Source organism: Phocoena sinus, chromosome 1, assembly GCF_008692025.1.
Source record: "Phocoena sinus isolate mPhoSin1 chromosome 1, mPhoSin1.pri, whole genome shotgun sequence".
NCBI classification, from domain to species: Eukaryota; Metazoa; Chordata; class Mammalia; order Artiodactyla; family Phocoenidae; genus Phocoena; species Phocoena sinus.
In genome coordinates this window covers 166,089,135-166,116,523 of record NC_045763.1, presented here as the reverse complement: position 1 = coordinate 166,116,523, position 27,389 = coordinate 166,089,135, and the positions used below count along the sequence as shown (strand labels likewise).

The window sequence follows — 27,389 nt, the reverse complement described above, 5'->3', positions numbered from 1 at the left end:
CTCCCAGCTCAGGGGTTCACCCAGACATTCATGCCCAATGGTCCAACCCCTGCATGAGGGCTGAGCTGGGAACGGTCAGCCTGAAGCCAGGTTAGGCCTCTGTGTGCTGAGAGATACACCAGTTTGCATCAGGTCAAAAGCTAGTGTGTCCCCATGTAGTGGACCACCTTCTGGGATGAAGGAGAAGATAAAACAACCAGGAGGCCAGTACATCGCTGAGAAGGTGACCTGGGATTATATACTGTCAAAATAGAATAGAATATATACTGTCAAAAATATAGAATACCTGAAATGATGTCAACGTAGACTTAAAGCTAAGTGGAAGGCCAGCCAAGTAATGGTCGGTTCAACCTGGGACATGTGAAACAAAGTGGTGACCTGGTATGCACCCCACATCTGGCACGGTCAGACTTCCCAGCCACATCCCATTGAAGCCATGACTAATACTGCTCAGGCGGACAGAAGTCCTGACAGTAAGGACTTGGAACACAGCCCTTCTTTCCACGCTGAAGTTATACTGGGTGCTAGCGACCCCTCTTGCCACTTCTAGAAAATCAGAGGTTTGGTTCATCTAAGTTTCTCCCAATTCCAGCATTCTATAACTTCAGCACAGTGTGGATAAACTGGACATTGATGAACAATGGCAAGAATGAGAGCAGCCATCGTAGGATATGTGAGGCTGGGCGGGCCTGCCTCCCACCTCAGGGCCTTTGCACGTGCTGTTCCCTCTTCCTGGAACTCCCTTCCCCTAGGTCCTCAAGTAGGTGATTCAGACCTCAGATCAAACGGGATCGCCTTATAAAGGTCTTCCCTTTATCTACCCTCCCATAGATCTCTACCATTATACCATGAAGTTTTAAAGTTTTGTGGTCTTCACTGATCACTTATCTGAAATCACTTGTTAATTTCTTCGCTTGTTTATTGCTATTATTAAAAGGTGGATCCCAAGAAAGCCGAGCTGTTGTCTGTCTTGGACGAAATACAGCACCACTGCCCTCCACACTTTTCCAGCGGCCTCCACACTTTCCCAGCAGTATAATCTCGGCCTCCACACTTTTCCAGCAGTATAATCTCGGCAAAGTTCCTTGCCTTCTTGCACCCAAGGTTCCTCATTTGCAAAGTACGGCTAATAATAGTACCAACAGGCAATAATAAGAGTCACTGCAAGGATTTAATGAGCTAATACTGGTAGCTATTAATAGAAATTGTAAGGATTCACTACTGTTTAGACCTACAGCTGTACCTGATTTGTATAGTAGGCCTCATTAAATGTTCCTAGATTAAATGAGCTTTGGAATGAGAAGAGAAAGGGCCGGTTCCCTGTAAAGCATGTATTATGTGTTGCTCAGCATAACGCCAGGAATTTGGAAGATTAAAGTTTTTTTAAATAATATATAGTTTCTGAAGATAAATCAAATGGGAGAAAGAAGGAGAGATGAAGCAACAATAGAGGAAAGTTAGCAAAAGGCCTGGCAGAAGACACATTTTAGGAATCCCTGAATATCCTGTGATAAACCATAATGGAAAAGAATATGAAAAGGAATGTATATATATGTATAACGGAATCATTTTCCTGTACGGCAGAAATTAACACATTGTGAATAAACTATACTTGAATAAAATAAATTAAAAAAAAATAGAATACCTGAAATGATGCCATCCCACTGTGACTTGTGTAGGACAGGTGCAGGGCCAGCCAGGTGAGTTTAGCGTGAGGACACAGAAATCCTGTCACTCCCAAGGCTGGGGAGGAGGGCCGGAAAGGCTCATGGAGAAGAGGCAGCCTGCAGGACTGACAAATAGCCGTGCCCGAGGATGGTTGGGGTCTAAGACAATTCATACCTGGTGGGCTTTTGTTTTTTTTTTTCCTGGTGGGCTTTTAACCTTTTCTCCCCTCTCCATGCCTCCTCCTTGGACATTCTATATAAGCGATGAATGGATGGAAAGAGCCATGAACAAGAAAAGGGGGCTTAGTAGGGAGAAATCAGTCTGCGAGATGTCAGGGAACAGTGGGAGGGACCCCCAGTCCATTTCCACACAGATTTATTAAGCATTAAATGTGGGCTGGGGTGACAGTACTGAGAGTACAAAATGCAAGATCTGGTTGGGCCCCCTCCCAGCTAGCTGGCCGGCCCACTGAGACAAGGTGAGCGGTAACAGATAGATGATTCACACAGTGTGAATTCACCACTCCCAGGTCCATTTCTTCTGCCTCCTGTTAAAGGGACACAAGGCTGGTTCTAAAATCAAGAATTCTGGGGTCCTCCTATCCCTCCCTCTAACCCTGCACCTTCGGGCAAGTTACTTAACTCAGAGTCCATTTTAAAACACAATTGTATCTTAAGAACTTTTTCTTCAGACACAGGAGTTTCCCTCTTCTCTAAAAAAGATGATCACAGCCCTTGCTCTCCCACAGGGGTAACATTATGGGTGTTCTTGAAAGACAGACAAGGGGCATCAGAGCCTCTGGTCCTCCGGAAGGTGAGATGCTCAGAGACACAGCGTCAGAAGAGAATGCCCAGTTTTCTGTCCCTCTTTGGTTGGTTCTGATAAACCCATTCTATCCTTCTTAGAAACTGGAACTTACCTCCCACAGTTACTGAGAGTGGCAGTTACCTAAGAGGTAACTGTCCCCAACCTTAAAGCCAAACAGTTCTGGAGAGTGAGAAATGGAATATTGCCTGCCATGTCAGTAAACAAAGGATGTCACAGTCATCAGTGATTGCAGCCCTCCAACATGAGCCGGTGAGCCCTGAGGGAACTCAGGATGTGAAAACACAGGATCCTGGCCCCAGAGAGCTGAGGTGCATATGAAAGGAATGATGTCAGTGAGCCCAGACTCTTGCACCTTCCCATACATAGAAAGGCGCTAAATTCCTTAACTTGGGATAGCTGGTTTTCCTTAACTAACAATAATCTTTTGACGTTTGGACTACCGGCCCTTTGTTGCAAAACTTCTACATAACCTGGCTCCCCGCCCCCACAACATTGCCCACACACACTTCCTAGGAGCAGTTCTCTCAGGGTTACTTGAGATGCTGCCTCCCGGGCTCCAAGTCCTAAAAGTTCCCACCGAATAAAACATAACTCTCAACTTTTAGGTTGTGAATAATTTTTTAGTGGACAAGAGCAAGCCTGGCACAATGGCAGTATGCAAAGTGCCCAGAGCTGTGGCCCAAGTAGGTAGAAATCAAGTCATCCTGGGCATTTCAAAAGACCTCTTTTCCAACTCTAGAACCCTTTTTGTTTCATTCCTGGTTTTCATCGGTAAAGGAATCTCCCTTTGCCATAACTACACCGCTTAAGTTTGTCTCTTCTTAGAAATGTGCCTTCCTGGGCAGCCCCAGCATGCCCTCGTAGGAGTCCACTTTCTAGGAGCTGGTGACCTAACAGGGCCTGGCAGGAAAAGAGCCAGGCCGGAGCAGGAACAGAAGAGTAATGGCTACTGGACCACAGGGAAGACAGAGTGTCTATTTTAAGTGGGAAGGAGAAAACAAACCAAAAAAGAAAAACACATGGGGTGATGGTTTAAAAATCCAAACAAAAGCCCCCGAAGAAAAACAACAGTTGATCTGAACACAGTGTTTAGCAGATGTAATAGGACACGTACGACAAAAGTGCGATTCTAGACATTGCAAACTACTTAAAAAAACAACCACTCCTGGGGCTTCCCTGGTGGCACAGTGGTTGAGAGTCCACCTGCCGATGCAGGGGACACGGGTTTGTGCCCTGGTCCGGGAGGACCCCACATGCCGTGGAGCAGCTGGGCCCGTGAGCCATGGCCGCTGAGCCTGCGCGTCCGGAGCCTGTGCTCCACAACGGGAGAGGCCACAACAGTGAGAGGCCCGCGTACCACAAAGACAAAAACAAAAAACAAAAAAACCACAACCACTCCTTACCCATCTTATCACCCTACAACAGTTTCCTCTAAGGAACTTAATCCCAACACCAATATTTAAGAATCTCTGGTACCAAAGTGGTATGTAACATATGTATGTCACCACCTCTCATGTGGTGTCGTCTGGGAGATGAAGAAGCAGAGAGGACCCCAAGAGTTGCAGGCTGGAAGGTTCTGGGCGTGATGGTGTCAGAGGCTACCCTGTCTCCGGGCTAAGCCTAGTGGGCAAAAGCAGTTGCTGGAAGACTGAGTCACTTTACAAGTCTAGAGCATAACTGGCCATTGTCACCCAGGATGTGGGGGTAGAGAAACAAGCAAGTTAAGCTACATACAGTACTTTGCTTTCCCAAACACCGTGCCCCTAAAACAAACACCTCGATGGAAGGCAGTCTATTCTTGCAAAACTGCAGTGCAACTCTGACCATAACAACACAGAGTCAGCACAGACTCCACAAGTTAAGGGCATGGTCCCCAGCAAGACTGTCCTCACTTCTGACGCCAGCCACAAGTCCAGGGGTTCCCAGGCGACCCACACTTCTGACCAATTGGCTGAAAATTCTGGGATTCCCACACCCCCCTCAGGTTGGCTAGTTCACTAGAATGACTTGCAGAGCTCTCCTTGCTATTACGGTTTTATTATAAAGGACACAAATCGGGACCAGACAAATGAAGAGACACACAGAGCAAGATCTGGGAGGGTCCTGAACCAGGAGCTTCTGTGTCCTACGGACTCATCATCACCCTTTCAGCTCACGGTTGTGTTCATTAATCAAAAAGCTAAACCCAGCCCTGGTGTTAAGTTTTTTGTTTGTTTGTTTGTTTTTAATTTATTTATTTATTTATTTATTTTTGGCTGCGTTGGGTCTGTTGCTAAGCGTGGGCTTTCTCTAGTTGTGGCGAGTGCGGGCTACTCTTCATTGCGGTGCACAGGCTTCTCATTGCGGTGGCTTCTCTTGTTGCGGAGCACGGGCTCTAGGTGCATGGGCTTCAGTAGTTGCAGCACGTGGACTTCACTAGTTGTGGCTCGTGGCCCAGGATCAGTACTTGTGGTGCATGGGCTTAGTTGGTCCGCGGCATGTGGGATCTTCCTGGACCAGGGCTCGAACCTGTGTCCCCTGCATTGGCAGGCAGATTCTTAACCACTGCGCCACTAAAGAAGTCCCGGTGTTGAGTTTTTATTGCAGCTTCATTACGTAGATATGATTGATTGAGGCACTGGTCACGTGAATGAACTCAATCTCCAGCCCCCCTTTCTTCCCAGGAGGAGCTCAGCCTAATACAAAGCCCCCTCCCTCTAATCACATTGTCGGTCTTTCTGATGACCTACCCCTGTTCTAAATCATCTCACAGTAGCATAAGCTCAGGTGTAACTAGAGGTTACCTCCCAGGAACCACCAAGGGCAAAAGCCAAACAAATTCTGCATCACACAACAGTTCTGTCCTGGGGGAGAACATCGGCTCTTCAGTGAGACTGGTCTGAGTTTGACTTTCTGCTGTGTGACTTTGGGAATTTACTTAACCTCTCTGAGCCTCAGTTTCCTCATCTAAAAAGTAGAGATAATAATACTGTTATTAGTATACAGAGATCAGCACCGTTCAAGAGAAGTATGATGCCAGTTACGACGAAACAAATCTTTTTCTCATAGCTGCACTTTCAAAAGGAAAAAGAAACTGGTAGAATTAACATTACTTTTATATTTTACTTAGCTCAACCTGTCTAAAATAGCATCATTCCAATATGTAATCAATAGTAAAACAATTATCAATGCAATATCTTGCATTCTTCTTTGTACAAAGTCTTTGAAATCCGGTATGTATCTTACACATATAGCACACCTCAGTTTGGGCTCATCTCATTTCAAGCCCCATGTTGACTCATGGCTACTATATTGGGTAGCGGCTGCAGATAGAGGTGACTACTGTTATCTTCGTTAAATGAGTTAATGCTCAGTGCCCATTTTACAAATGTTCCCTAAAATGTGTGTGCGTGCACATGCGCACACACGTGTAGAGGCCGTGACCAAGGCCTAAACGCTAAGGTGCTCTAAGCTGTGTGTCAGGCAGCTCCCACAGAACAGCAAATAGCCATTCTCTTCTCTGGAAAAGAAACACTTCAACTTGGAGGAGAGAGGCTCTTGGATGAATTATCCACAGTGTGCTCTTTCATTCCCAAATTCCATCTCCCCAACGCACATTTTGATACTGGCAAAATCAAGTAACCATGGACAATAGCTTTCAATGGGAAAAGAAGTCCTGAAAGCAGCCAGATGGGGAGTCTCAAGGAACTCTGAATGGCTGGGGAGTGGGGAGGAAGAACTGTAGGGAGGAGCTTTGACTCATGAAGTCACTGAGTAGCCCCTCTGCTCCCCCTCAGGCCACCTCCCAGCATCACTGCCCAGACACCAGCAAGTGTACCTGCCAATCACCCGACTCTTCACTTCCTGGAAAATGCTCCACGTTGTAAATCCAGAAGAATGTCATGAGCAGGAGATTGATTTCAAGGTAATTATTTAGGTAGCTTTGTAGCATCTGATTCTCAGGACCCAAAACATAATCAAAGTGTCTTTTCTTTTTTAAAGGTGCAGATATTCATAGGCAAGCTCTGTCTCTTCGAATACTGGTGCCCCACCTTCAGCTTCTCCCAACCTTTATAACCAAGAGCTGCCCATCACCCTGCCATTCATCTAATTCAGTCAATTCTCAATGGAGCGAGGGTGAAGGTTCCAAGCCACCCTTAAGGTAGGAATGAAGAGATTCATCTAATAAGGCCAGACAAATGCATTTTTACATAATATGCAAGATTAATTATAATAAACTCAACCCAATTCACATATTTCATCAAGAAAGACAAGCTAATTATCTGTCAGAGAATTAGCTCCTATTTAAAGGGCATTTTACCTTAATTTGGCCAGAAGAACTAATGGGAATAGTCTCTCCATCCTGATGTATTCTTTTGACTGCTTAAGCACTCAGAAGACTTCAGCACTGCACTAAAACCCCAGGGTTTAAAAAAGGGGGGGAAAGGGGTAGGGGCACAAACACCTATTAACACCTCACAAAATCTAACTCTCTGTTGTTATTCACAAGGATGTCCCTTTCAAAGCATCTTATCAACAGCATGAAACTGGGAGTGACTCAGATTTATGAAACAAGGTGGCATTGGCCCTGCCAGATCGTTCACTTCCACTATAGCTTCTGGTTTTTAATAGTGCTGAACGGGGCCTCCACACCTCCTCACTCTGCCCACCAATGCAGAAGCAGGAGATTTACAGCACACACCTTAGGGCATATGTGTTGCACACACAATCAGAATTTGTGCAAAGATCTGTGGTGAAAGATAAAGACTTTCGTACAAACCAATAACTTTAGTAGGGAGTTGGAGCTTGTTTTCTGAAGAGAAAAGCAGGAATGAAAACATGAAGGGGGATTGGGGGGGGAAATAAACCCAAGGTGGCTGGCCCTAAGCTTCCATTCCTCAGTGGAAAAGTAGAAAAGCTCCCAAACAAGGGATTCCCTCCAGAGGTTTCTCTTAACAATGTCAAAAGCTTGGAAACAATCTTAACTTCATGAATAGGCAAATGTGTTAAGTAAAATGTGATACATCCCATAAAATAAGACACGTTATAACATTCAGAGCGAACCTATGATGACTATACAGGAAGCAAAAGTACTTGCAATATAAAGTGAAAATGAATTTCAGTTTCTGTATGAAAAACTCTGCAAAATATGCACAAATATGGGTAAAGAATGCAGAGGATATGTAAAAGTGAAACTAAGCCAGTCAGGGAGATTAGTGTGTCATGTAATTTTTCTTTCTAAAATTTTCTTAATAGTCCAACAGTGGGTATATAATTGAGTCTTTGCTAACACTTAATTCTATAAGATTTCCTTACATAGAAATAGTATTATTTTCCAGTATGGTGCTGATTCAGAAAAAAGTCCTTATGCAGTTAGCTATCCACCCCACTAGAAACACTGGGTTTTTCCAAACCTTTAAACAAAACATAATCTACCAAGCATCAAAGAGTTGTTTCTACTTAACATTGCACCAGTGGTGATGTCAATTCATGTGACTGTATCTATCACTCATTTATTCCTTGGAGATAAATATATGGTGATGAATTTTTATTGCAGATATATGATATAATTATGGTACATTTGTAATATATGTTAGCTATTATGTGCCTGGCATTGTATACGAATTATCTAATTTAATCCTCAATCCCATGAGAAAATTGTCATTACCCTCCCTATTTTATGCACAGGAAAACTGAGGCGCACCAAACTTATTTCGCTCAACTTCATGCTGTTAGGAAGTGATGAAGTTAGGATTCAAACTCAGCAGTCTGGTTCTAGAATCTGTGCTGTTAATTTACTATATTCCCTCTGCTAGAAAAGATACAAATTTCTAATAGGAAAGCTGAATACAAATGCAAATCAGCAGACCGATTCATTGAGAAGTCACTTAATCACCTCGTTACAAAGGGGAAGGGAAAGAAAACATGAAGCAACCTGGCCAAACACTTGGACCCACAAGATTTGCTTATTTAATAACAACTCAAATTCAAACCAAAGGATTATACTCCCACTGGGATTTAAAGGATAATTACTGTACAGAGAGTTAGGAAACATGGATTCTATGCCAGTTCTGCTACCAGCTACTTATGTGCTCTTGGGTAAGTAAGCAGTTTCTATATCTGTAAAATGGGACAGTTGAAACAAATACTCAATAATCTGTCTGAATGAATACTACTTCAAGCACAGAGTTCCCAGGGGTCCATCCTGCTATCCTTCAAGGGTGTTAATCATGCTTTCTCTACGGTCTGTCCCTGCCACACTCCCAGATTACCTGAGCTATATTTGGAGGCTTAGACTATAGAGAGGAAAAAGAAAGATAAGGAGAGGAAAGCAGAAGACGAAAGCAACAGTTAGTAAATAGTCTAATAACATTCTTTTTCACTTATCCCAGAGAATTCACTTTCCCAAAGGTAATGATAACCAAGTAGAAATTCTTTCTTCACACACTTGAGGGGGAAAAGAAACCCCATGGCTAATATATTATCCACACTAATAGAACGGATAATGATTATAAAACATAAGCAATCAAATACCATTGGATCTTAGAGTCTTGGGATGTAGTCATACATACCCATCAAACATTCCTTCTTATTCACTAAATATAATTTCATACCTGTCTTCCTTCTCACTTAGCTACTTCCCACTCTAGAAAGGAAGTGCATTAATATGGACAAAAGAAGAAAGCATCATTCTCATATCCACAGGCTACTAGGAGAAAGCATTCTAATGTTCTCCACATTGAAAATACATGGAGCAGAAGCCTCAGAGCACTATGCCCAGTGGCTACCAGGTACCAGCTGAGTGACCTTGACAAGTGCCTGGACCTCTCTGAGTCTCAGTCACTCATATGTAGACTGGAATGTTATCATGAGACATAATGCTCTGAGCACAGAGTCCGCTAAGACAGCAAACATTTCATAAATGCTAGAAATAATCGTTGCGGGTTTCAAACATTTGTTTCATTGATTGGTTGCTCTAGTTAAAAGTCTCTGCCATGACCAAAATTTGAAGTTTCCAAAAGCTGCGATATAATTCAGGGTGAGGTCATTGGAAAGCCAGATCTTCGTTGAGGACACAGTCAGCCACTCTTAGCACTGGAGTTTTCAGTTGAGGAGATACAAGAAAATGGGCAGTGGGGGAAGTATCGTAACCACGGACACTTCATAGATAAAGCACAAAGTGACCCTAAGGAATGAGATATACAGTGCACTTGTAAATAAACATGTGGCCAGCCTGGAAAGAACTTGGCCTTTGAGATCCTTAGAACTGGGTTTTAATACTTGTCCTGCAACTCACTGGTTAATAATCTGGGGGGAGAAATATTGAATCTCCTCCTCTGATTCCTCTTCTGTAAAACTGGGAATCTAAAACCTCTCTCAACAAGTTGTGCTGAGAGCTAAGTAAGACATATATGTGACAGCCCAATGCCCAGCACATAGAAAGCCGTCAATCGCTTTTATATTTTTTCCCCAAACTATCTGGAAAATAATTTTCTAATTTTGAGGATGATAGGTTGGTCAGACCCAGAGTAGTTATATGTGATTAAATGGTGTTCCACGGTCAGAGTAAAATTTCATTTCATGAGAACCATCAGAGCGTTCTTATAAATCTTATCATAAAAATATGTTATTTAGTAAGACTAGAAATACAAGACCCAAGAAAATGTTCTCTATCCCTTCAAGGAAGCTCCCCTTAGAAGGCTGTCTCATCTTATTATTTTAAGAGGGACGCAGACATGCTGTAATAACTAATGACAGTAATTCACAGTCTTGAAAACTGGAACCTGGGACCTCAGTCCAAGAGCAGGAAGGTGCTGTCTCTGACTCTGAGAGGACCCTCTGCCCTCACACCGCTCTGCTCCCTCTATACCCCTGTTCCTACTTCCTCTCCCCCCAATCTGTTTTTCCTTCCCACTTGCCAGCAGCAACAGCTGGTGATATTTAGCCCAGTAGTAGTGGAACCCGGGGCCACGATGCAAAGAATGTGGGATTATTTCTCCCATAGAATAAGCATCAAGTAGTAAAGCACTGGACAGTAATGTTCTGCCACAGAGTGGTGACAGCCTCCTTACCCAGGGACACAAAATGAAATCACTTGAGCTCACATCATAACGGGAGAAGCTTACGCACCTCGAGGGGAGGACAGCCTGACGCTGCCCCCTGGATCAGGCAGCTTCGTCTATTTACCTGATTGAGAATTGGGCAACAGATGCCTGACGGGGGTCCACCGGGTGGGAAGACAGAGAAAACCAAACCCTCTGTCGAAGCTCTCGGGAAGAGTTTGGCTTTGTTCTCCTTTCCGTGAAATTCCAGTCTTAGGGGGGCAAAACACACGATGAGTTGACCCTCACCACAAATGAAACATTAAGGCGAGACGGATAATGTGATGAATCTGCAAATCTTTTCTTCCCGATAGTGATTTTGCCCTTTGCCAGAGGCAGAGCATGGGGTAATAACCTTTATCTTAGATGAAAATACCAAGCTACACAGCTCATTTCTTTATCCAAAAGCATAGGCTCAAGTTTCCTTTTCCTTTAAGTTCCATAAAATATGGGTCTTGCTGGGGGGGTGGTGGGGAGTGGTATATATATATATATATATATATATATATATATATATATTCCCCCCCCAACTTTTAAGTAATAATAGATGATACAGACAATAGGCTGAGAAAAAAAGGATGCTAAGACCTTCCTCTTAGCTTATGGATGAAAACATCTAGAGTCAGAGACTTCATAACTAGAAAGGACACTACATCAACATGAATGTAAAATGGATATTTTGAAATGTTCTACAATAAAATTCAGGCTGTGGTTCATCCTTATTCTTTTCTCTTCCCTCCCATTTTTCTGAATCAGTAAAGTTATATGATATTAATATAGAGTATATAGTACATGGATACACAGCCACAGAAAATTTGCCCAAGAGGAGCCCACATGGTTTAGGGGAAATAGCACAGGCTTCGAAATGACAGACACTTGTGTTTTCATTCCAGCCCTGTCCCTTAGAGTGGTTTTTAACTGTACTCGCAAACTCTTTTTTTTTCCTAAGCAAGCCAAAACCTTGTCTTTGAAATACCATTTACAGTGTTTGTTTGCTTAGCATGTCCTCTTTTCATAGAGAGCATGCAGGAAAAAGTAAACACAGGTCTTGTCCCTATCAGCAACATGTCCCAAATTAGTGAGGTTCAGATTACAAAGTTCCACTCCAATGCACAGAGGAGGCCTGTCCGCCCTGAGCTTCTTGAGGCAGAGAGAGAATGTATGCTTCCTTTTCCATTAAAAAATAAAGAAAAAAATTCTGTTCGGATCAAGACTTCGGAAAGAAAATCTGTTGGCCCACAACGATGTGCTTAGAAAAGGCCAGACTCTATCTTGAAAGGGAAAAAGAAAGGAGAAAAAAGCCAAAGGCCACACCAGCATGTACTTCCCAGTAGAACAATATTTCCTAAAGATAAACTGCTCCCTAAACAAGATTGTGTAGCAGTAGAGGATGAAGAATCCGAACAGGTACATGATCTTCAAGGTGGAAAGAGTTCGGAATACTAGCCCGGTCCATATATATGCTCTCATCCTAACATTTAGAGTATCAGAGTTATGATGGCAGATGCCTCAGCCTGAAGACCAGTGCCTAGCACATAGAAGGCATTCAGTAATATTTGTTGAAAAAAATGAGTGAATCTCCTGTACCCACAAGGCTGTACATCCGTGGAACCCAACAGACCCAAAAGTCCCTAGAAACCTGAAACACTTGGGTACAGGGGCGCATTTTGATAAATGTTTTCCAGCTCTTCCTGAAACCATTAAATTTCCTAGAAGATGGGATTGACATCATTAACATTTGTCTCATACGTCTATGATCCAGGTAAATATCAGGACCATGTCTGCTGGTTTCAAAAGACTTAGGTCCTTATACTTCTGGACTGAAATCTCAAAATTCAAGAAAAAAGGTAGCGATACTCAAAATGATTGTTTAAATATATTATCTTACTTTATATTTGTATGCTATACAATAGATACTGTTATCATTAGATAATAATACACACACATAATCAACATATCAACCTGGCAAGACCTATTTTTTTGCACTAAGGCTCTGAAATTAATCATGCATGTGACCCTGGATGAGCAATAAGCCTCTCTAGGCCCCAATTCTGTACCTGCATAATGAGAAGACCGGACGAGATGGATGGTTCCCAAAGTTTGCTGCACGTTAGAACCACCCGGGAGCTTTTAAAAGTCTTGATGTTCCAGCTGGACCCCAGACCAGTTTAATGAGAATCTCTGGAAGTGGGAACTGAGCATCCCAGGTTTTAAATTGCCCCAGGTGATTCCAAGGAACAGCCTTCAGTGAAGACTCTTGGACTAGGTGACCTCTAAGGCCCCTTCCTATTCTAAAACCTGAGGTACTTGAGTGCAGAAGAGGTGACATGACCTCTCCTGGGATTAGAATTTCTGCCCCTTGTGTGTCGTGTACCTTTTTTTTTTTTTTTTTTTTGCGGTACGCGGGCCTCTCACTGTTGTGGCCTCTCCCGTTGCGGGGCACAGGCTCCAGACACGCAGGCTCAGCGGCCATGGCTCACGGACCCAGCCGCTCTGCAACATGTGGGATCTTCCTGGACCGGGGCACGAACCCGTGTCACCTGCATCAGCAGGCGGATTCTCAACCACTGCGCCACCAGGGAAGCCCTCGTGTACCTTTATCTACCTACTAGAATTAAATTGCCTAGGGACGGGACTTCCCTAGTGGTCCAGTGGTTAAGACTTCACCTCCGATGCAGGGGGTGCAGGTTCAATCCCTGGTTGGGGAGCTAGGGTCCCACATGCCTTGTGGCCAAAAAACCAAAACATAAAACAGAAGCAACACTGTGACAAATTCAATAAAGACTTTAAAAGTGATCCACATCAAAAAAAAAATCTTTAAAAAAATCTTTTAAAAAACAGTTGCCTAGGAACTACAAAGCAACACATTTCTATGCCCTCCCCAGCAATGCTGAGCGAGGGAGAGTCTGGCTGCCGCTAACACTGGAATGAAGGAAGCAGGGGCAGCTCCTGGTCAGAGGCGCACGCCAGCTCCTGAGAGCACAGGCACCACAAGGCTGCGTGGTAGAGAGAGTTTCTGCTCCTGTGATTTTGCCAAATCTCCCTTCCTCTACCCTGCTTTTTCTCATCTAAAAGCATTATCTACCACTGCTAGGAGGAGTTTCTTGAACTTGTCCTTGAGAAGCCAGATGGTTAACTTAACTGATCTGAATGGTTGAGGACAAGTGGTTCCTACTTAACATGCGCCCTAATGCTGTGCTCAGAACAAGGGCCCATTCCCCTCCCGCCCCCCCAGTCTTATGGAAGAGGTTCTGAAAGGCCATGGGGGGGTAGGGGAGCAGAGCCCAGGGACCTGATTTACTGAGAGCGATCTACGTTCCAGACACTCTATTTACATTGTCTGAGTTCATCCTTAATGTTGGAATTATCCCTGTTGTACAATGAAGAGAAATGGGCTCAGAGAGGTAACCTGAGTTGCCTAAGGACACCTCTAGCTGGTCAGCAGAAAAGCCTCGATTGGAGCTCAGGCGTAAGTGAGCTAAACGCCACTCTGCTGAACACACAGTGACCAGGGAACAGCTTTTCACTTTCAATTAGGAAGCAGAATAGTACATCCAAAAGCTTAGAGAGGGTGTAGGCAAATAAGAACCAATTCAGGGGAGGGTTCAAGACTCGCCTAAAGACATGAGAGGGTCTTTCAATGAATTTCCTCCTTTTCCCTCCACCTTCCATCTCATCACAACTCAAAGCTTCCAGAACTTTTCAAGATGAAGCACACTGCCCCTCCTTCCACCTCCCCTTTTATAGTCAGACTACAATCCTTATTCCAAAAATAAATCAGCCTGATGAGAGGCCAGAAAAAGCAAAGCTTAATTGTTTTATACTTTCATTATTTAGTTATGGGACATTCGTTGGACAGATTTATCATCACGTTTTTACAAACTCCCCTACAAATAAATAATTCTAGGATATGCCCAAATTACTCTGGCCTCCTGACCCAACACGCCTTTGTAATTACTTGGCACTCCAACTGTATGCTACTTAAATTAGGTAACAGCCACCAAGTTATTTTTAAGCCCTAGCAACACACACACACACACACACACACACACACACTCACTGCTATACCTAGCTTGTTATCTGCACTCCTTTGGAAGAGGAGCTAAAATTGCACTTTTACTGATACCATCATTTCTGTTCGACCAACAGTTATAATATTAAGCTACATGTACTGAGTGTTCACCCTGTATGAGGAACTGTTCTAGACACTTTGTACCCATTAATTCATTTAATATCTAAACTACCACCATGAGACAGCTACTGTTATACCCTTTTTGGTACATGAGGAAAGCAAGGAAGTAAGCGAAGTAGCCATCAGTAAAGGGCACAGAGCTAGTAAGGGGAGAGCCAAGACTAGAGCCCAGACAGGCTGGATCCCCAGTCCTGCCTGGATCTCTCCACTATTTGCTATAAGGCTAATATTCAGCATGTTTGGATATTCAACAGAAGCTCAGAATAACACATTTGTGGGTATATATTATGCCCTTATTTCACCTGTTTAAAAAAAAGAAAAAATCCTCCTAACATCCCTGACAGGCAAGAGGAAGACTTTTGTTCCCCTCACAAAACAAAGCAGGAAAGAGAAAGAGTATTTCCCCAGGGTCTCTGATTTCTGCACATAGACCTTCACTTTGTCATCAGACTCAGCACTGCCTACAAGTGTTTACTTAGAGCCCTTTTTGACTATGGGAAAATGCGCCACCTATGTCGCTCATCTCAGGAGTTGCGAAGGAGTTTTCTAGCGTAAGAAGCTAATTCTCTCTGTCATGGAATCTTCCCTACGCATCAGCCTCCTGAATTGATGCTCAGTCTTCCCCCTCCCTCCCCCCAATAAATGTCTCTGATACAGAGGCAGGCCTGTTGGAGGATGAAGCAATCAGTCACTCTTTGTTTTGTGACAGCACAGAGCAAGTACAGGCAAGGGCCCTGACAGACCCTCGTGTTAGGGGAGCACTATAGACCCCCAATGAGGTGCCTGGAAACCTCCCACTCTGAGGCGGGGGGGATGCTTCTCCATAGACCTGATAGCCAGTTAGTCAGAGTGGAATTTCAAGCTCGAAAATCTCTCAACAATGGGCACATGACCCCAGTGTTTAGGAGTGAAAATGTTGTCCATACTATACTATACAATATTCCCAGCCTTCTTAATTTGAAAATATTAAGTTTAAACATGAAACATATTGAAATACATTCAAATATTGTCTATACTCTCAAATCTTTCAACAACCAAGAAAAGAAGAGATAGCAAATAGGGAAAGTGTTAATAATTGTTTAATCTGGGTACTAGGTAGATGGGTGCCCATGATACTCTTTTCTATGTTTCTCTATATTTGAAATATTTCATAATAAAAATGTTAAAGGCATAGACTGTCTTTAAAGAGGAGGTGATAGTAGACTAACCTTTCCTACATAGGTAAGTGACAAATTATTTCCCTGAACACAGACTTGCTAAAAAGAAAGGGAGCCTTATAAACATCAAGGCAAAGATGGTAGCTCTCATTCTGAAAAACCCAGAACTGTCTAGTCTCCTTATTGAGTTGGGTGAGAAATCACATTAAACCTCAACTTTGTGTAAAACAACTTGTCATTCTTTCAAAGACTTTGCAGGTCTCTAAACATTTATTCATTTTGATCATTTTTTTGCCAGGTTGAATAGAAGCACAGGTCTGATGCCATTTATTCTTCGGAAGATGAGAATAAAACACAGATTCAGACATAGGTCACAACAGGGACGGGACTGTAAATTAGAAGAGTAACTTAATCCCAGGGGCTTCTGCGCCTCTGATCAGTTTCTTCCCAACCTGACACAGCATTACTAAAATGGTATCTGAGCAGCCGCTCTACTTGACAGGCAGCACCAAAAATGGAGAACATGGCATTGAAAGAGGGGGACATAAAACTTGGACAGGGAGGGTAGCAACCGGTGTTTACAAACATAAACCAGAGAATCAGATGGGTCAGCCATAAATTACCCGAGATTATGCTGAAATCTCTGAAAATAAGCTAATGAAGCCTTAGAAGTTTCGACCTTAGATTCTAACTACGCCCACCCCATATCTACCCTACAAAAGTCACTCACTCCAAAATGGTACCACCACCACTCGCGCTAAAATAAAATCTTACATCACTAATGGAGGGGGTTACTAAAATAAACCTCAGCAGGGAAGCCAGACCAGAATGGTCTGCTTGACCCACTCAAGAACCTAGGAGAAGTTGCTGGCTATGCCTTCTGAGAGACGCCCACCCCACTTTTCACCTCAGTGGTGCTATGGTATTAACCTTTGGTTTACCCAGATGAAAGGGTAGCTAGGGGCATTCGAATACCAATCTCTTTCCCTTCCTTCCCATCGTGGTCCCAATTTTAGGCCATTCCCCCAAAAGAGACCAAAGTAATAATGACAAAAATAATAAAGTAGATTACTGACCCTTTTGCTCCTGAACTACATATATTCAACCAAATTCCCAGATATTTGAAGAAAGAGCCCCCCAAACTACAAATAATCCAACCTCTACCACCAGTGCGTCTTCCAGGTCAACCGCCGCTGTGTCTCCAACCCGAAAATGATGAGCCCTCACAGCGGCCTCCCAGGCACCCAGTGGTGAGGTCAGCAGCATGTCCGGCCCCGCCCCATTGAGGCAATCTTCCTCACTGACACTGAGGAACAAGCACAGGCTGCCCAGGCTCTCAGCTGCATCCACCGGAAAGGGGGAAAGGAGCCCCACTTTGGTCAGTAACACCTAGGAGATTCATTGCCCAGCGATTGACAAGCCACACTCATACACAACAATGCCCACTGCAAAGTAGAGGGTAGAATCTCCACCTCTTCCTAATCACCCTATGTTCATGTCCAGGGTCATCTTCATGTGGATTATTTGATGCCTGTCCTCAGATCATACAGACACAAAAGGTTTGCTTTCCCTCAATGACATCTACTCTACATGAGCAACAGACCACCCTCAAGATCATTGCATTGGTTCTCCCCTTCTTGGCTCCCCAAGACAAACTATTACAAATGGGAAGTTTGTAGACTGTATTTTCTCATCCAAAAAAGATGAGAGAAGCCAAGATCATGGGGACAGAACGCTAGCTGGGTAAACCTACTGGGAATCACTCAAAGTCAGCCAAACCAGAATACAAAACAATAAAATACAGGGGTACACAGAGGAAATCTGAGCATATCTGTAACCCCAAGAAAACACATCAGCAACAAAAAAAATACCTGGGAGCTGCTGGGAACTCTCTGGATGCAACTTCCATGATGTTCTCCTTCTCCTGAGGGCCCACCAGTCCAAGGAAAGCCATACTTTTGTGCTAGTTGAGCCCAACAAGAGCAGGTTTGAGGGCAGTAAGGGTGGGCAGAGGGGATGATGTCAAAGACATTCAGAACTGTATTTCTAAGAACACTGCTTAACAAAAGGCAGAATGTACCATTGGGAAGACAAGAAGAAGAATGGCAGAGCTGGCCCACAAAGGCAAAACTCCTAACTTGCTCAGCCCAATGGTCTGTTGCAATTTAAATATGCAAGGTATTCAAAGGAACCCAGCAACATCTTTGGTCTACACACCACACGAGACTGGCTGGTGATGTGGCCCAGACTGTATGCCTTGACTCCACACACTTGGGAAGAGAAGAAATAAGATGCCTGTCTCTCACTACCCCCTGACAGAAGACACCAAAGATGAAGCGTGGTGTGCAGTGCCCCAAAGAATGGCATTCGAGGGCAAAGAGGCACACCTGGGTTGGATACGAGATGCGGGCTCCACTACTAGGTTAGGCAATGCTGTGTGGAAGGAGCCCAGAGAGGGAGCAATTAATTCCTGCTGCCAGGGCTCAGTGACACTGACCTGCCAGTTATTCTGTGCTCAGTGGGGCAAGTGACACACCACCCCATCTTAGGAAGAGCCATGATGCCAACGGTTGTCAGGTGATGCCAGAAGGAACTGGGGGGGGGCTGGGGAGTATTTCATAAAAATGACTCTGTCCCTTGAAGCTTTGGCCGAGGAATGGATGTTTGGGGTGAACTTATACTTTGTGAGGGACCTTAGAATACAGCTCTCTGCCCTTCCTGAAGGTCACTTTCAGAGAGGTGAGAAAGAGGAAGAATTTCCCACCAAAAACTGGTACCTGGAGGTTTACTTGTAGTTCACCCCAGTTGCGGTTTCCTCTGTTCCATCAACTTTGATTAAGTCTGAGAGACAAGAACTTTCCAGCTAGTTTGACTGGACTAGAAGTACCAGACCAGGCATGACTGGAGATGCCATCTGGTGTCATAAAGCCCCTTTATAGAAAGATGAGAAAACGGTCTCCAAGAGGGGAAATGACTTGTACAATGCAAATGAGAAGGTGAATGAAGACTAGAGCCCAAATCTTCTGGCTTTCAGTTCAAGGCTGCTGGGTTTCTCTCCCAACCCCAAAATAATTGAGAGGGCACGGAAGGGAAGACAAGAAGAAGAAAGGCAATTCTGTTTTTTTTTTTTTTTTTTGCAGGAGGATGCTGTTACTTCTAAGAGAAAACCCAGAGTGACCCCAGGCTTACCAGGACTGTGCTCGGGGAGGGGGTGGGGGCATTACCTTTCAACACCAGAGGTTCTTTGCCTTCTCTCTTCAGGGACTCGAGAACTACGTGCAGTGGCTGGGAGGGCATCACTCGGCTCGGCTCATTGGTATTCTCATCATAAACTATAATTTCTTTGGAAAAGATCCTCTTGAAAGAGTCTTTGCCTTCCCTACAGGAAATCAAGTCTAAGACAGTGATCTTGCCCTGCTGTAGTCTCCGCCGGCTGATCTTATCGGCACAGTTAATGTGGACAGCTCCTTGGATGTGACTCTTGTTGTACTCCATGAAGGGCCGGCAGTCAATGATGACAGGGCCCTGGCTCGGCAGGTGACTCTTGCTGAATTTGGTCATCTTCTTTGCCAAGTCATTGGGGTAGATTATTTTGATGCTGGCTAGCTGCTTGGGGGTCCCTGACACAGGGATGCCCACCCCACCTGATGGACTTAGAGAGCCTGCGTTCTCACTGTTGTTGACCATCTGGTTGGCCGGGCAGGTGGTAGAGCTTCCAATGGTGGTGGTGGTGGTGCCGGCGGCAACGGCTTGGGTTGGGGCCTGATTGTCCTTGTCGTAGGTTGCCACAGTGCAGCAGCTGGCACTGCTGCATCCACAATTCAGGGAGCGGGCAGAGCCGCTGGATGAGGGCATATACGTCAGATTCGCAGCCTTTAGGGACACAACGGTGGTGGCGATGACAGGAGGGTGGCTGGTACTGCCAGGGGTGGCAGAGCCAAGGTAGCTAGAGTCTAAACAAAGGTTGAGATCCTGAGGTCGTACAGGCCTAGACAGTGCCACCACTACCCTGTCGTCTAAAGGAGACGGAGGCATGAGGAGGCTGAAAACTGGCAATTCAAGAAGAACTCAAGACAGTCTGTAAAGAAGGGGAGGGGGGAAAGAAAGAACAAAGTCATGTGACACAAAAGGCAGTCGAATCCAATCCCTAGGAAGGGGCTTTGCATCCCTCTGAGCAAAGTTGTCCTAAGTGCCCTTTACCCTGTCACTCTCAAAGCCTGAAGCTCATTGCTATGGATTCAAAGAGGATGCAAACCTGAGAACCCCCCAGTTCTTGCTAAGTCTAAGGTTAGATGTAAAGTCTATGCAAATGTTGATGAACAACCTTCCACCAACCCACATCAAAGTTCAGCCTGAGAAAAGGTAAAAGCACAAAGAATTAGAAAAGCTGAAGACAGAAGGGAAGGCTCTTAAGAGGCATCTCTTCTGGGCCTCATCTCCTGGGCAGAAGTATAATGCAACCGTCTGAGAAAGACCCATGCGTCCACCCGTGCATACTTTCCATGTAATTCCTTCACCCACTGCAAAGGTAAAGGAATGATCAAGAGTGCTGGCATGGCTCACGGGAATATATGGCAGCTAAATATACATCAGGGGCGGATGTCAACTTTCTGCACATCAAAATGAAAGCATCCCCTAAGTGAATCTCTTTAACTGCCAGCTATTCTTACTTTCCATTCTACTGAGTCCTTTGAAAAGCACAACAAAGTCATATTAAAACCTCCCATGTTTCCAATTAGCCTCTTATAAATTAATCTGCATTTCCTCTTTCATTACAAACTAGTCTCCTAGAATGAAGCCTCAAGCCAAGGAGCCAGGTCTGGAAACCCCAACTCTGGCAGATCCATCCCTTGGATTGCTCCCTTGCTGCCTTTAAGGAAAGGACCACTTCAACTCTCCTCCCTCCTTCTTTCCCCACAGGCACATCCTAGAGATCTTCTCAATGGGAGGCAGCCGCTGTGCATAATCTTTCAATCCCACACAGATATCCCCCCTCTTCAAGAGGATGGATTCATTAAGAAGACTTCCCAATGAGCCCGTCCTTGTGGGAAGTAAAGAGTTGCTCAGGGGTCTACCTCCTGTCTCATGAGAGGGCGCGTGCAAAGGGACAGTTCCTTCCTCCCTGTAGGCACAGGGGCACTCCACACCCGGGCCCTGATGGCTCCTCTCCTATTAGACATACACACAGAAAAGAACCCAAACCCCATGCAAGAGTAGCTCATCTAAACGAACTTTAAGAGATGTCTGGAAAAATGTCATCGAACATCTCTCTACACAGGACTGTCACCACTCTCTGACACAGAGCCAAAATGTCACAGGCAGAATCCACACATTCACACACACAGGGGCACGCACGTATCACATCCACAGATCGCCACCGACTCGGCTTTCTCTCACCACCTTTGGATGGGCAAGAAGGACCCAACCCCTTTTCTCCCCCCCCCCCCCCCCGCTTCCTCTTTTCCTCCCTCCCTTCTTTCCTCCCTTGCCCTGCCTCCCTCCCTCCCTCCCTCCTTCCCTCCCTCCCTTGCGTAGTATTTTTTGAAGAGCAAGTACTATTCCAGAAGCTATAACTGTTTCCCAGCTGGACCAAGCAGTGAAAGTCTTTGCTATTGTGTTACCTGGTAGGGTACCTCCCAGGATCAACAGTCCACTTCCCTTGAAAGGGATGCATGAGTGTGTTCACGGAGACACAAGCTGGGACCCCCACCTCCACACGGAGTGCGCGGCGCACACACACTCTCTCTCACACACACGCGCGGAGTGTATAAAGAGATCTGCACCCCTGCAGCAGAGGGTCGGGCGTAAATATATATTGCCCGTGAAACCATCCAGACTAGCCTAGGAAACCTCCCAGAGAAATACTGAGCTATCCCCTCTCCCTCGCTAGTCGTCCTTCCACCTCTAGTCAGAGGCTGGAAAGAAAATGAAGTGGTCAGAGAATGCTCCTTCCCCACTCCTGGGGCACTTAACATCCCCCTTCGCAACACAGCGCACTAACAAGTCCCTGGCATTTAAAACTGCCGCAAAGCGTCCCAACAAACCTCATTTTTTCCTCGCCCCCAATCCAAGTAGACTGCAGAGAGAGTAAACGCACAGGGCAGCGTGAGGCAACAGCCGGAACCCTTTAACCTCACCTGCTGTGGCTCTTCCGTGACCATCGCAACACACACACACACACACACACACGCACACACACGCACATACTCACACTCACACCGCCTTACACTCCCGGGCTCTCGGGAGTAGCCACGGTGACTTCCACTTACTTCATAAATAAGTGTAACCCTCCACTATCTGGCGCTCCGCTTCGGCTGTGGATTCGCACATTCAGCCCTCATTCACTTGGCTTCATTGATCTCCAGCAGCAACATAGTTACTTTCTCTTTTGCTACACTGTAAATGTAAGGTTCTGAGGGGGCGGGTCGGCTGCCGACCGACGGCGCGTTGGACCAATAGAAATCCAGAGAAAGCTAACCGCTACTTCGCAGCAGCCCGCGGCCAATGGGTGGCTGGAGAGGGCGGAGCCAGGGCGTGGCCTTGCCTTCTTAAGGAGGGTTTATCCGACGCCGCTTTGGGTCCACAGTGTTATAACACGGGCGGTGATGTCATTGGCAACCAATCAAAAACTTAAAAGGGCCAACTGGGGCCCGCGCGGAGCAGCTGCTCTCTATTTACATGTAAACCGAACCGGCAGGATGCAGTTAACCCTTTCCGGAGCTGGATTGTCAATGGGCTGGACTCGCCGCTCCAGCTAAAACTGGCTCTGCCCACTTGGCGGGATCCTCCTAAGTCCCCTCACCCCCGGACAGACCACGCTATTTCTTTTCCCTTCTTACTCTGGACGGATGATCAAACGTGTTGGAGTAACTTTCTACAGGCAAGTGGCAACGAGAATGATCACTCTCCCCAGCGGGAAAAACAGGTTCTCCGAGTCGCCCGACGTGACTTGATAAACCCAAGATTCACAGACGTCGCCGAGCCACCCGCGCGGGGGGATGCATGTGAGCACGCCGCCAGGGGCGTCGCTTCTTCTCCAGTCCGCGGCTTGGGGCCACGCGCTGGGGACCTGGGCTCTGGGGCGTCTGGTGAGCCGGCCGTCTGCCCATGGGCAGTGAGGCCCTCCAGCCTCGCCGCGGCCCGAGTCCTCCGGGCCACACCCTCGGCCCCGCGCCGCCAGGAAGCGTCGGCTGCCCGCCCGCAGATGTCGCTGCCCCTCCGGCTGCCCTACTGCTACCCAGCGCGGAGGTGGCGCGGCGCCCTCTGGCTCTCCTGTATCTGCGCCCCTGTCACGCCCCCGCTTTCCCCGCCTGCCTACCGGGGCTCTACCCGTAGCACGAAGGCAGCGCTGCGGAGGGCTGCTTGGAGGCGGCGGCCTGGACCCGGGCCAGAAGCTACAGGGGGCGCGCCCCGAGGGGCGGCACAGGCGCCACCCCCTAGGCCGGGCGTCCCGGGGCCTGGAGTGCGTCTGCCTCGCCACCCAGGCCTGGCCCTCTGCCCGCCCGCGCCCCCTCTCCCACCCCGCCCGCAGGGTCCTCGCGCCCCGCTCCTCAGAGCCGCGCGCGACCGACCCGCAGCCCGACTTCCCCGCGCGCCTCGGCAGTTACCGGCCACCGCGTAGGGCCCCAGCGAGCCGAGGACCGCCTGCCCGGAGCTTCTGGAACAGCAGCGGCTGGCGGAAAGGAGCCGGAGCTGAGTAAATAACCGACTGAGTGTGGCCGGCGGAGCGTCGTGAAGGCGGCGCTCCCCTCTTGGTTCTCGCGACTTTCGCCGGAGTGGTCGCCGGCTGAGGCGCGCGGCAGAAGAGGGGATTGGATTGGGGGGAGAGGGGGTGGGAGGATGGCGAGCCTGCCTATGCATCATCAGGAAAATATCAGGGAAACTGCGGGAAAGTCTTGAGGTACGAAAAGAAGTGGAGATGAGGAGATGAACTGCAGAGAGTTTGCATCAAGGAACCCTAAAGAAATAGAGCTTTTTTCCTTTTCCCCCCTCTCCTGTCTCAGAGAGCGCTAGAGAATATTTGACTATGATTTCTTATCAGATTGAAGGTGTTTGGAGGCATACTTCAGGATCCAAGCCTAATAAGCAAGCTAAGTGGCAGCGACATATTCATGTCATTGGCTTTAAGTGCAGATCTGAAATCTGACGATGCCAAACCTTGGCCGGCTGACCAGCTATGCTCAATGAGCTTAGAGATCCCTTTGGGTACCTCTGGGGAAATATATATTCTCATATTCCCATATATGCATAGACACACAGTCCGGGTTTCACGACAGTGTTTCAGACTGAAGTAAATGCATGCAGTCATCTTAAACAAGAAAGCATTTTTGTTGCCCCATGCCCCACAACTCACACACCAACACACATAGACAGTACCTCTTAATGATAACTAATGAGTGGTTAGGGTACACCATTTGATCCTTACATCTTTGGGGATCAGCAGGTCCTGGCCAAGAAAGGTGGGTTCTGGATAATTTCCACAGAAATCAGAAAAGAACTTCCCAGAGGCTCTAACCCTGGATCTATTTGGAACTTTAATAGCTTGCCTTTTCCTATCCATAGATAAGTATTGAAAAAAATATTCACTAACTCAAGGTTGGAGAGTTCTGGTTATAAGTCCTGATTCTGACTCACTTCTCTTGTATCTGTTCATCCAGAGTCACTGTATTTATTTACCTGTAAAATAGCAAGACCCCAGCTTAGAAGAAAAAGGAAACAGTTCTGGTGCAAGCACTCAGGGGGGAAAAAAAGGATTGTCTGCAGGTAAAGGACATTCAGTATAAAAAAAAAAGAAAAAAACATTGTGTTTGCTTTAGCAAATAGGGTCCCTCTATTTAAAAGTACTTGTGATCTGTAAGTTATGAATTCAATGCTAATATCTCAGTATCTATCAGTATCTAAGTCCAAACAAAGTAGGAATTTATACAATTGCAGAATAGTTCTTAAAAGTCTTTCTACAAGGCCCAGAAGGGGAAAGTAACTTTAAAAAGAAATGTAATTCATTGAATGAGATGATTATTTTATTAGAGTTTCAAACTGGTGGATTATCGTAATTTAGTTGGCTAAGAATCTAAGCCATCCAGGACGAAAAATTGGAAAAGATGGCAAAATTCCTCATCATTTATCAAGCCTGAAACATGAAATAAACATATACAAAGATGTAATTATTTTTTAAGTTAAGCATCTCTAAGTGTATAGTTCATACTCAAATTGCAGTGGTAGGAAACAAAACAGATTACAGATGGATTTTTTTTTAGTCACTACTCTTCTAAGTTTCTTTTCTACAAAAAGAGGTGATTTTGTTCCATGTTTTGAGTCATAAATGTGGAAATAGTATCTGAAGTACTACCCTTAGATTTAAATTTGTAATACCAACCAGCCAATGTCTATGAACCTGATCTGTGTACAAATAACTGGCAAAGCCTTAGTGTTCAGTTTTAGTCCCAAAGAAACAGTGAAGCATCTTCTCTGCATTTGAGTGTTCTAACATGATTGTACTGAGCCATTTCTTTGTTGCTACAAACAAACATCATGAGAAAAATATTTATTGTTATTTTCAGGGCAAAACACCATGTGTTAAAGCAAAAAGATGAAGCTAACTTAAGCCAGCATATAAGACATAATATGGATAATGTCAAACAAATGTATTAATTAAATGACTGCCTTTATGTTCACACAAATGGTTAAGTATGTGGGAAATAATGGCAGCAGGTCGGGACTGGGTAAGAGCCAAGTTTTCAAAATAATACTCAAGGTCAAAGTGGATTCCTGGAGGTACTAGAATTAAGGCAGAGAAAGGCTTAGAGAAAATTTAGCAAGAAGAAATTACAGGATAAAGGTGATATTAAATCAGCAAGAAGTGGGGAATGAGCTGAGGGATAGAAAAGTGAGGGGGCAAGCAGTTCAGGTCACTGAGACCAGCCTGTTGAAATATCCTATGACATTTCTAGGCCTAGAGGAAGGTTGAGGAGAAGGATCCCCTGCAAGAGGAGACCACTGCAGTACCTGTGGGTGAAGGAAACAGAAGTGGACCCATCTGGCTGTCTCACTGTCCATGAGTTTGAACACAGAAGGCCTATACAGATCTTTCCCTTTACATTCATGGGTAAAGTGCACTTGGTACTCAGGAAAAGGCTCTGAGGCATTTAAGGTTCTTTATCTTTGTGTTTGGTGAGGTAGCCACTTGCCACATGTGGCTGTTTAATGCTTGAAATGTGATACGTCTGATTTGAGATGTGCTGTAAGTTTAAAATGCACACCGGATTTTGAAAACGTCATATAAAAAATGTAAAAGATCTCCATTACTTTTAAATTCATTACATATTAAATTGTTTATAGTTTGGATACTTTGGGTTAAATAAAATATGTTAATAAAATGAATTTTACCTATTTCTTTTTTACTTCTTAGACTATGACTATTAGAAAATTTCTACTGACTTATGCAGTTTACATATTTCTGTTGGCCAGTGCTGTTCTAGAACCGTAATTGCTCCTTCGATTTGAGGTCACTTTGGTGCCGAAGGCACCAGAACCACAGAATGCTAGACCTGGAGGGGACTTGAGAGCTTATCTAGGCCAGTGGCTTTCAAACTGTATTAGGATGAGCCAGAGGGAGAAGGGATGCAATGCAAGTGGGGATGAGTGAATCCATGCAGCAGTGAGCTGGTGGGGCTCTGAGGCCACGTCCCACCCCGCCACTTCTCCACACTTGAGATGTATATGAATATATTATTCCTGAAACTCCAAAGTAAGATTTCATTTGAAGGAAAGATTCTGGTACTTTTATGTGTTCTATTTTTTTTTTTTTTTTAATCCTGGTCCACTGTTTTACCATGAAGCCGATCTGAGACCCAGAGAATGGAGAGGGCATGGCCCAACACCATGCTTGACCTCAGGACTTTGACCTCAGCCCTCATTTCAAAGTCCAGCCTGACAGTAGAGTTGGTGACTGACCAGTTGGCTTGGGGGAGTTAAGAAGCTCTCTGTCTCAACTGCATTGAGAAATCCCCTTTCCAGGCAGTTAGTTTTTCCTCCCCTTCCACTCACCCACCATTTGTGACCTCACAAATGCCTACTGTTCTTTGTCAAGAGAATTCTGGATAAACCCAAGTGTGTGGATCATTGACACCAACTTATTTCCTTGGGAGAAAAACTAACTTACTGGCCCTTGGTTTCCAGCAATGCATTGCTCTACAATGGATGACCTATTATTATTACATGTTACTACATCAAAGACTTAACATTTTCCCCTTTGCCAAGCTGAGCAATCATTTTCTCACTAGGAAATGCCATCAGATCCAGAGTCTCCCAGCCTCAGGAGGCTGTGTCAGATTGTGTTGTGTGTTGTGGGATGCAAAGATAGAAGATAAACACGCATCCTTAGCATTCCTAAACCCCCTTAGGACTTGTTGCAGGTCTAACATGAAGGAATTAATCTAACCTTCTCAGCATCTCTTAGCAAGT

At 45.4% G+C, this 27,389-nt stretch overlaps 2 protein-coding genes across 3 annotated transcripts in view; one reads left to right on the top strand and one right to left on the bottom strand.

Moving 5' to 3' along the window:
• The window catches only part of DUSP10 (dual specificity phosphatase 10), a 43,489-nt gene extending 17,198 nt beyond the window's left edge, over nucleotides 1-26,291 (bottom strand). The window contains exons 1-2 of one of the 2 annotated variants that reach the window (XM_032622532.1): nucleotides 23,534-26,291; nucleotides 19,151-20,004 (exon numbers count right to left, since the gene is read on the bottom strand). In XM_032622532.1, the coding sequence (XP_032478423.1) occupies nucleotides 19,151-19,961 (811 nt within the window). In that variant the 5' untranslated portion in view covers nucleotides 19,962-20,004; nucleotides 23,534-26,291. Of the gene's footprint in view, nucleotides 1-19,150; nucleotides 20,005-22,195; nucleotides 22,332-23,533 lie in introns of those variants that run through there. The other variant, XM_032622525.1, reaches the window with a different exon arrangement.
• On the top strand, nucleotides 20,404-23,547 carry LOC116742326 (translation initiation factor IF-2-like). Its single transcript, XM_032609813.1, has 2 exons — nucleotides 20,404-20,454; nucleotides 22,624-23,547. The coding sequence occupies exons 1-2, from the start codon at nucleotides 20,404-20,406 to the stop codon at nucleotides 23,545-23,547; spliced, it is 975 nt and encodes a 324-aa protein (XP_032465704.1).
• Nucleotides 26,292-27,389: the final 1,098 nt, after the last annotated feature.

What these genes read in the sequence shown, in the direction of transcription:
- LOC116742326 (XM_032609813.1), top strand. Translation starts at nt 20,404, where the DNA reads ATGCGTCCACCCGTGCATACTTTCCATGTAATTCCTTCACCCACTGCA. An exon ending in TTCCTTCACCCACTGCAAAG is followed by an intron (nt 20,455 to 22,623) that starts GTAAAGGAATGA and finishes CCGAACCGGCAG; the next exon opens with GATGCAGTTAACCCTTTCCG.